General features: G+C 38.1%; 1 protein-coding gene across 1 annotated transcript; it reads right to left on the bottom strand.

The window, feature by feature from the left end:
• Nucleotides 1-224: 224 nt before the first annotated feature.
• LOC149817667 (uncharacterized) lies at nt 225-1780 on the bottom strand. Its single transcript, XM_089984094.1, has one exon. It carries the CDS (start codon nt 1470-1472, stop codon nt 402-404), a length of 1071 nt encoding a protein of 356 aa, XP_089840220.1. The 5' UTR covers nt 1473-1780; the 3' UTR covers nt 225-401.
• Between the last annotated feature and the right edge of the window lie 9068 nt (nt 1781-10848).

A 10848-nucleotide genomic window follows, 5' to 3' on the forward strand; every position in this document is an offset into this window, starting at 1 on the left:
TGCCCCAGAAAACACAGATGAGCCCCCGGGCCCCACCTCCCTCCCTCCCTCCCTTTGACCACCGCCGAACCCAAGGCCCCCACCACTCGGTTATTCGCAACCACTCCTCCACCGACACGTGGAATCACTTTGCTCCACCCGAGGGTCCCACCGCTCAACCCCACATAAAGCCCCGATTTAAAAAACCAAGCAAAGCGAGAGAGAGAGAAACCTGATAGCCGAGATGACACAAACCTCCTTCATCTTCGTTAATATTACGAAAGTATCCTAAATTCATCCAAAATGCCATAAACTAACCAAAAGACTTTGGGTTGAAGCAGTAGGGAATAGGGTTAAGCTATTTGAATCTGAGATTTTCTTTTTTTTTACATGGAAAGGAAAATAGAAAATGGAAGTAAAATCTATTCTTCGAGGGCAATTGGGGAAGTTTCATGATTACTGTTACCCTTGTCTTGCTCCTGCTGCTTCTCGCCCATGAATTGGTGGAGCTCGGCCATGCCGCCGCCACCTGGATCCTCCGCGGCTGCACCGGAGGACGCCGGAGGAGAAGGTGGTGGTGTCGGGGCCTGAGAGCCTGGGGCGGTGGCGAGGTTGAGGTGGGGCATGAGGACGCCGTTGGTGGAGGAGAAGAGGGCGGAGATGGGCCGTGCGGCGACGTTTACGAGCGAGGGGACGGGCGGGACCGGGAAGGTCCAGACTTGCTGGATGCCTCCGGACGGGACCGCCGATGGCTGCGGGTGGCCGCTGAAGGGGACCATCCAGATGGTTCCGGCCACGGCGGCGCTGGGGAGGACCCCCTCCCCGCCGACGGCCCACATGGGCCCGCAGATGCTGTGCGACATCATCGACGAGCAGAACGGAACCATCACCGGAGATTGGCCGTTGGTACCGAAACTGGTCGTTGCGACGGCGGCGGTGGTGGTGGGGAGCTTCCGCCGTCGCTTCTTGGAGTCGGAGGAGGGGGAGTGGAGGGTGGCCGCAGCGGAGGAAGATGAGGGGTGGTCGGTGGGGATCTTGAGGGTGCCTTCGACCGAGACGGCGATGGCCGGGACGGTTCCGGTACCGGTAGCGGCAATGATGGCCGGCTCGGCGTGCTCGAGGAGCCAGCGGATCGTCTCGCCGTCGGATTTGTGGCCCAGCTCCCTCGTGAGCTGGAAGATCCTGGCCGCACACGTGGCTGGCATGCGTATCCTACGGCCCCTGCCCTCCACCTTGGTGTGGCGGTCCCTGTTGGAGCTGCGCGCCCTCTTCACCACCGGTTCGACCGCCCCTCTCGGTCTCCGGTTCCCTCCTTCGTCTCTGTCTTCCTCGTCGTCTTCCCCACCCTCCAACCTCACCGAATCGGGCTCTGGCTTGGGCAGAACCAGGTGGACCGTTGTGTCTCTGGTGGTTGTCACCATCTTCAGATGGGTCCCTCCTCTTTCTCTTCCCTTGTCTTCGTCTTCCTCTACCTCCTGCTTCTGCGTCTCCATACAGAGAGAGAGATGGGTGCTTCTTCTCCCTACTCGTTAGAGAGAGAGAGAGAGAGTTGAGAGTTCCTCCCAATGATAAGATGCAATGGTTTTGAACTTTTGATGGGCGAGAGAGAGAGAGAGAGAGGATTGTTGGTTGGTTCTTCTCTCTTTCTCTTTCTAGAGTGAGAGGGGAGATATACAAGCAAGGGTGTGACCTTAAAAATGGGGGGTGGGGGAGAATCTAAGGGTAATTGAATAAATGAGTTCATGTCTCGCAACCGGCTTCATCAAACACCCTCCTTTCCCCGCTTTTTCTCTTCCTTTCCCTCATCTTCCTTTTTCCTTCTTTATTACTGAAAAAAGAAAAGGAATGACGTATATGTATTGCACTACTACCATCCAGATACTCTACACTTAGGACACTTAGGGGTGTCAACGGGCCTAGGGATGGCAGTGGACCGGGGGAAAGCGGGGGCCCGCCCCGCCTCACCCCATTTGGACCGGGGATGAAGGGTATGAAACGGGGATGGAGGCTGGGACTAAGGTTAAAATCCATCCCCGTTTAGGGATGAAGGCAGGGATGGACATACACTTTTTCCCGCCCTGTCCCCACCGCGATCTCCGCCTCATCCCCGCCCCGTCCCCACCACTTTTCCCCGCAATAACCCCACCCTGCCTCATCCCCGTTTGAACCGGGGATGTAGGACATGAAACAAGGATGAAGGCGGGGGTGAAGGTTAAAATCCATCTCCGTGAGGGGATGGAGGTTCTAATCTTGAGGCGGGGCGTCTCCACACCCGCCCCGCCCCACTGCCATCCCTAAATGGGCCTGGTTTACCGAGACCCAACCCTAACCTATAGACTCCTACGGTGTTAAATAAAAAGACCCGAGACCCAAATCCAAACTCGAAAGACCAATTAATACATGAACCCATGTATAGTTTGTGAAATTTTATATCAGACCTGGACCCGACCCGAGTTCCTATTAAGACCTGCAATTTTTCAATGTAAAAATGATAAAACATATGGTTTTGCCGGGTATGATTCGGGTTTGGTTCATGTAGTTCTTATCAGGGTCTGGACATGGTTTTTTTATAGTGGACTCGATTAGACCCAGGTATGGATCCAATTAAACCCAGGTTCAGACCCGATACTATACCTGAAAATCGGGTTTAAGTCTGGTTTTTCTTCCAGTGGACCCGATTAGACCTAGGTCTAGACCCGATACCATACTAAAAAATCTGGTCCAAGTTCGGTTATACTTGGGTTCAAACCAAACCCGACCTGTTGACACCCTGAATGCCTAAACCTATGCCCCCCAACTAGTCAATGGGTCGGGTTTCTTTGGACCTGACCCAAACCAAACCCTATAGGGTCCGGGTATGGTGATAAATAATAAGACCCAATTAAGAGCATCCTATTAATACATGGACCTGGGTATAATTTGTTCAATTTTATACCAGACTCGGACCTTACCCAAGTTCTGATTAAGACCTGCAATTTTTCAATATAAAAATGATAAAAAAATATGGTTTTAACGGGTATGGTCTTGGTCTGGTTAATGCAGTTCTTATCGAGCCCGGGTATATTTTTCTTATAGTGGACCTGATTAGACCTGAGTCTGGGCCCAATTAGACCTGGGTCCCAACCTGATACCATACCCTAAAATTGGGTCCAAGTCTAGTTCCACCTGGGTCTGAACCAAACCCGACCCATTGACACCCTTACCCCAACACAGAAAAAACCAAGTGAACTTTCAATTAACAGACAAAGATACATCACTCGTGCCATGATACCCACCACACATACATCGATTTGCTAGAAAATAATACTTGGATTTTGTTTTTCTATAAAAAAATATGAACTTTAAGCCTTGAATATTTATGATATTTATAGAAGTAAGACATCAATTTTTAAACCTCATAAAAAACCTACTTGCGCATCTATACAGTCAGATTCAAAATATATAGATAAAAAATCCTTCAAAACCCCTGGGTAAGCATGGAGCAGTGTAGGCAGCTGCTCTCTCTCTCTCTCTCTCTCTCTTTATATATATATATAAAGTAATGGGTCCGTGTTAAACCCATTCGGTGTTAAACCGTGTTAAATCAATTATATAGATCACATCTGTACGGTGAGAATTTAAAAATAAAATGAAAAAAGCTTGAAAAACCTTTTTAGCACGCTATTTAGCACAGACCCATTACTCTCTCTCTCTCTCTCTATATATATATATAGCATGCTAAAAACATCTAACGGTTAAAATCTATCATAAAACACTAAACTATTATGTTCAGTTCTGAGAATGAGAAAGAGATGTCTATTATCAACAAAAGAAAAGTTCATCATAAGAAAACAAGTTTATGAGCCATTAAAAAATTATAATGTGATGGACAATATAGCAATAAAAGTGAGTGTGATGATTTAAGTCTTTTGCAGGGGACCTTTCTGATGGTCTTACATATCATCAATGTGAACAACAAAATCTAGTGGCCCCCTATCTGCTGACTGCTGCAAAACGTCAGAAGCAGCCAAGTTCCAGGCTGTTGGAGCTCCAATTTAAATTTCCTCTCACCATAGTGACAAAACGTTATAAACGTTTTTTTGGCCACGAATTTATCATGAGATTCTATTTTTTTTTTAAATTTGTCTTGCCTCTTTATTGGGAAAATCTTATCAGAAATAAACATTAAAAATACAGAAGAATAAACGTTAAAAAACCGTGGCAATAAAACGAATATTCTTCCCAATATTTTGCTGATAAAAACAAGTATTTCAATAAATGCATTGATTTTTATTTAAATGGTAATATCATGTTATTGTGAAAATATCTGCTATATTAAATACCTAACACAAGAAGCAAAATATCGCCTTCTTTTTGTTACTATATATCAGTTTATCACTCATGTTTGTCACTATGCATGCCACATTCACTTTAAATCTATATGTCTAAGGGGCACGACACGACGCATGGACACAGAACATGACACGTTCACCGATGTTGTAACATTATTTTAATATCCTATAATAATATTTTTAATATGAAATACATTTTTAGGTTATCAAATATCAAAAAGTATATTTTTTAACAAATAAAAAATGAAAATTCTATGTCCTCACATGTCCTTGTTTTCAGAAAAAAAGAAGTGCACTCAACATTTTAAATATACACATGGTTGTGGCATACCATTAAAACGCATATTGGCTATAACATGGTTTTTTTTTTATATATACAAAATCCATTTTATGGAGGAGCCATCTGGCAATTTATGGACCGTCAATCCATTATGACCACCTTTATAAAACTTAACATTTTACAGCATTCTTCGTTGTGAATGCTGACGATACACCAGCCAAGCTCATGTAGAAAATGAATATGGGAATATTGCTTACAGTTTCATTGGCCAAATGGAAACCAACGTCAGTATTTATCATACCAGGCCTTGATCTTGGTGAAGAATTTATGAATTTGGCAATTCATGCATATCCATTCACATTGGCTTGTTTTCAAAGCATAGACATAAATTTTGAGAATGTGTGACTGGCTTTGTGTGCTTTCCTTTTTTAGGGACAGTGTGGTAAACAAAAACAATAGAGGACTGGTGACCTTCACTACTCTATTTAGATTAGGTCACCTGGCTTAGATTAGGTCACCTGGCTGAAGACTTAAAATCATTCTCCTTAACTTTTAGGTAGCTTTTCAGATTGTAACACATGACACTCAACCTAATGCTACACAGAAGCTGGGTTCCAGCCGACTTGGGCTGGCTCATGAAACCCACACTACAAGAACACAGATCATTGCCGACGATATTTATCATCTGCAATATATGATTTAAGGTGGCCAATAACATAAACAATAATAAATATTGTCGACCCAGTCATCGGCTTTTTATGGCTGTTTATATTACTATAAACGATGATATTTATTTATCATATTTTTTATAAAAATAAATTCGATGATTTTATATAGTTGGTATAAAACAGTCAGCTCTAGAATATCGTCAGTAATAGTAATTAAAGGTGACGATAATTATGGTCGGCTATACTAGTTAAAACCGATGATAAATATCGTCGCCTACATTATTTAAAGCCGATGATACATATAATTGTCTATGGTAAGTAAAACTGACGATAAATATTGTTAGCTTTATTATCTCATGCCGACGATAAATATAGTCGGTTATATATTATACGTGATGATAAATATCGGCGACTCTTTTTAATATCAATAATGATATTTATTGTCCATTCTATATTAAAGGCGATGATAATTATTGTCGTATTTATATTAAAATTTTCATATATTTCCAAATAAACAACGACAAATATCATCGACTATGTTACTTAATCGATGATAAATATCACCGCCCATTTTATTTTAAGGCAACGATAAATATCGTTAGTTAGATATTAAAATCTACAATATTTATCGTCGACATTGATTATTTATTTTTAAAAACCTGACTATATTTATCGTCAACATTGACTATAAATTTATTTATTTTTTTTACAAATTTAGGAGAGAGCGGCTAGTGGGAATAGAAAACCAACACATAAAGCTTTGACAAAAGCAATATGCTTGCCTTAACAAATATGGCCTGAATGAACTCGATGGAACCAAACTCAAGTATCCACCCAATTTAACATCAGTATACTTAGATGTACCAACAAGGTCATAGTGTGAAAATTGATGTTTATCGACAAAAGTGAACCAATTTTCTGACTCAACATTGTCACACACACACACACACACACACACACACACACACACACACACACACACATATATATATATATAAAAGAAAAGATAAAATAAAATCACATTTTCACAAAAAATTGCCATTAAAAACATAAATATTCGATATTTACATTTGAATAAAAGTATCATGATATTTTGCAGTTAAAAGGGTGTCCTAAACCAACAAAGGCCCCGCACACCTGACTAGGTAGGTCTGCTTAAGGTGTCCAAGTTGAAAGACATCGCGAGTTTCATTAACGGAGTGTGCATCTCCTCTTGCTGCAAAGGTTGAAGCAAATGGAAAACAATTGCTGGTGGAGTTGTTGAGAGTACATATGGAGTTTTTCACTGCCATGGTCAATATGGCATCTCTCAATGCATAACAGAACATCTGACTCATAACAGTGATTTCTTCTTCCTTGCTATCGATGAAAAAGAGGTAATCTAAAGTGTACATGGCAAGCACTCAGGCTGCTCTTAGCTGTATTTTTTTATGACAAAGTTTCCCGCCAAATCAAGTAATCTCCAGGTGAGACCACCGACACCCAAGCCCTTGCGGAGCTCACCCATAAAAGGTACTCGCACACCCAGTGGAAGTCGAACTTGGGATGGAGGGATCAAAATAACCTTAGTTGACAACCTTTTTTAGTCATACTTTTTACATAAAATGATTGTATTGTATGGCAAAATTGACATGTTTTCTAAAATAACTTATAATTTTTGAAATCTTCTCCATGTCCAAAATCACAAATGTCTGACTTATTTAAGACTTTTTTAACCTTCACGCAAGTGATCCTCCCGAAGTTTGCATGATACATCAATACGCTCTCCATGTATCATAAACTCTCACTAAAAGTTAGATTTGCATATTTTTTTTCGGACTTCACGAAGTTCATGACTAAATTCATGAATTTTTTGTAACTGATATCTAGCATAACATCGCAAATAATTTACTAAATTTGCATATATAATACTAAGTTCGCATATCTAAATTCACGAACTTTCTGTAACTAAAACATGTCATAACATCATAAATATTTCACTAAATTCACATATATAGTACGAAGTTCACATGACTAAATTCATGAACTTTATCATAACATCGCAAATATTTTACTAATTATATATATAGTATAAAGTTGATATAACTAAATTCATGAATTTTTTGTAATTGAAACTTATCGTAACATCACAAATAATTTACTAAATTTACATATTATAAAGTCCCTAAAAAATTTAACCTTTTAAAAAAAATTAAAACCTAAAAATTTAAGAAAATTATTTTTTTTCTTTGTTATAAAGTTTATATGATTTCCGAAAATAATGTGTCAACGAGTTCATCTAGGAATATGTCCCAACCATTTCAAATACTGGATAGCCCGTCTGAGCGCAAACATGAGCATATATTAGCTTCCTAATATCAAATACAGTATAGAACCATCCATAGACACAACCAGATTGAGGTTATTACTCTAGAAAAACCACATATAAAAATACAGAAGACAAAATTTATTTAAGGGTTAAGACAATTGAGGAGTGACGTAAAACTTGAGATTTTGTAAGAGTATCTTAATCATTATACAAAAGAAAGGACAACTTCTACGAGTCTTTCTCATTCCAAAATATTTATGTCATTGAAAGGAAAAATGATCTAGAAGAAAAAATAATATTTATAAGTTTGAAAAGAAATCATGGTTGGATCCTCCAAGGGTTGTAATGGGTAAGTAAGCCCCTCTAAATGTGCAACAACCTGTCTTTCACTCTAATCTTTCATATGATATCTGTAATATGGAAGGGCATTAACAACATGCCCGTAGAAAACCCAAAACCAAACTTGAATAATACAAATCAAGTTTGTAATGGTACACAAAAAATGTGACTCCCATTATTTACAAAATGAGATTCAAGAGAATCTACATCAACATTTATTCACATCCATAACATTCATTCATTTCATGACATTCATTCACATCTATGGTATACATTCACATAAATGAATAATAATCAAGAATTTTAAATATAATTACATAAATAATAAGTCAAATCTCATGACCATGTCCACTGTGAAACACACACACACATGTTTTTTAAACAAGTCAGGACAAACTATCTCTTTCAAACATAACATATGCATTTATAAAGTTGTATATGACAAACATGTCAAAATTTCATTCGATCATTTCAGCATACTTTATACGTGCATATTTTTTAAGTAAATGAGATATACAAGTCTATGAAAAATGAAAACATTTATATTATTTTCACAAACGAGCATATACATGCTCATCTCATGAGTATGATTTGCATTCTTACATTTATATAATCATTTGGTCTGTTCTTAAGACCATATATGCACTTTTGCATTTATCTCATATGGGAAATAGGTCATTTTTCTCGACCTTTCCCATGTGTTCCACAAACGCATGCACCTCACGTGCATTCTATCAAGTCTGTGACTTGAATCTTAAGGTCAATCATATGACCTTATACATGTCTTTTTCATTTACATGTACACTCATATGTAATGACATATGTAAACATTCAAAATTTTACATGTCTATTTCTATATTTTTATGCACATGATAATTGTGATTCTATAAATCTAATACATTATTTCTCTTGATTATTTTAACCTTATCGGTTACAATAGAGGGTATAGCTGCCTAAAAACAATCACAAAAGTATTTATTATTTTATGTATTTTATTTTTTCTTTCTATTACTTAATTGGGTCTATCCCAGATGATCAATCTTGCAATGCAGTGATTGAGAGATAGATACAGAGTCCTTGTACTGACTTATGCCCACATATGCCACCCGAGCTAAAAACAAAGTAAATGTCGCCCCTCACTCTATAGAGTTTTTGGTTGTACCCTGTGAATCCCTTGGTAGGCATGTCCTCATAACCTCCGTGGGGCGGGGACGAGGCACACATAGTCTTCAAACATTATAGTACCCCATGCGATTTGTATCGCTTTTTTCTCTTCAAGGAAGACTTGAAATTGAGACAGACCCAACCATCTCATTGGGATTGGGACAGACACAACCATCTCTTTGAGATTAGGATGAACCCAACCATCTCTAAAAGCCTGATTTCACTAGTGCCCCAATTGAACATGTGGTCTTAAGGTTATTTTTTTATTAAAGTCATAGGTCGTGTTTCAGTGTCATTATCTCACATGATAATTCTCTCATGCCCTTATGCATGATTCATATCATATATACTTTATGCCTTCATGCATGATACTTGACTCATTCAAATATGCTTTGATGTATGATACATATAATTCATTTATGCTCGTATACATGATTCTTCAAATTCAATTTCATATGCATGATACATTCATTGCATTACGTGGCATGCTTCACATGAAAATATTTGCGCAAACATTCAATTTAGTCATGCATGCATATCAATCACGTAACATTCATTTCAATCATACATATGCATATATGTACCTGCAAAAGCACTTCATATTCTGCTATCTAAAATTATGTCAAGCATGATCTCCTAAACCACGACAGAAAAATACTTATATTCTCATACATTCAAATCATGCTCTATATGATCTTTGAACTATATTTCAAGGTCTGCACAATGCTTTTGCATCATACATACTCATCATGAGTAGTTTACTCAATTTTCATAAATATTGCATTTATTTTCTTTTTTAATATACATTGGCTCAATGGCCACTTTGTCATACTTATCATTAAGTATTATTTTATTTATGATAACTGCATGACAATTTATATATTCGCAAGGTACATACATTTAAGAATTCATACAATTCTAAACTGAATTAACATGTGCCTCTATATACTTTCAATTGCAAACATAAATAATTTATAAGCACGTGCAAAAACCACATTTGTTATGTTCTTGTTAACATGGTTAACTATGCACACTTGTGCTTGCTTATATGCATTTTTATGACTTATTTCATATGTAATCATAATCATGATGCAATTATGTATAAAACCTCTTCGACACTGAGTTTTAAATACACATGATTCAAATTTGAAAACTGGTTTCAAATCTCGTTTAAAACCGCTTCAAATTTTAAAAGTTAAGCTCTCTTAGGTATTTTACCAAACACTTAGTGTGCGACATAATTTTCAAGGCATAAACTGAATTTTCAGATTTTATGAACATGTGTTATAAAATTAAATAAATTAATTTAATCATGCTAATTTCATGCCCATTATATTACATAATTAAATTATGGCATAATCAACTAATTAAGTATCTTAATTCCTAATTCGCTTAACATGATATTATGCAACATGAAAAACGCAACATAATGATAAACATATACTAGATTGATATCAAACAACCTAATTACACATTCTATGAGTTTAGTTTAGGGATCTCACCCTCGTAGATTCAGAATATATATGTTCTGAAACCCAAAAATTCAAGGGGTTTTGCAAATCCTATAACAAACCACCTCTTTGGCGATTCACCGAACACTTGGTGTGCACGTGCACCACCAAATAAAAATGGAAAATAAGGCTCAGTTGGGACACTCTCATACTGATAGAGAGTGCTACAACGTTGCATGAAGTTCGAGGAGGTGTCGGATAGGCTCTCCACACTCCAATCAATAACAACCAAAAATTGCATAAGGTAATTTCTCAAAAATTGACCCAA

Source organism: Nuphar pumila, chromosome 13, assembly GCF_984573655.1.
Source record: "Nuphar pumila chromosome 13, dmNupPumi1.hap1.1, whole genome shotgun sequence".
NCBI classification, from domain to species: Eukaryota; Viridiplantae; Streptophyta; class Magnoliopsida; order Nymphaeales; family Nymphaeaceae; genus Nuphar; species Nuphar pumila.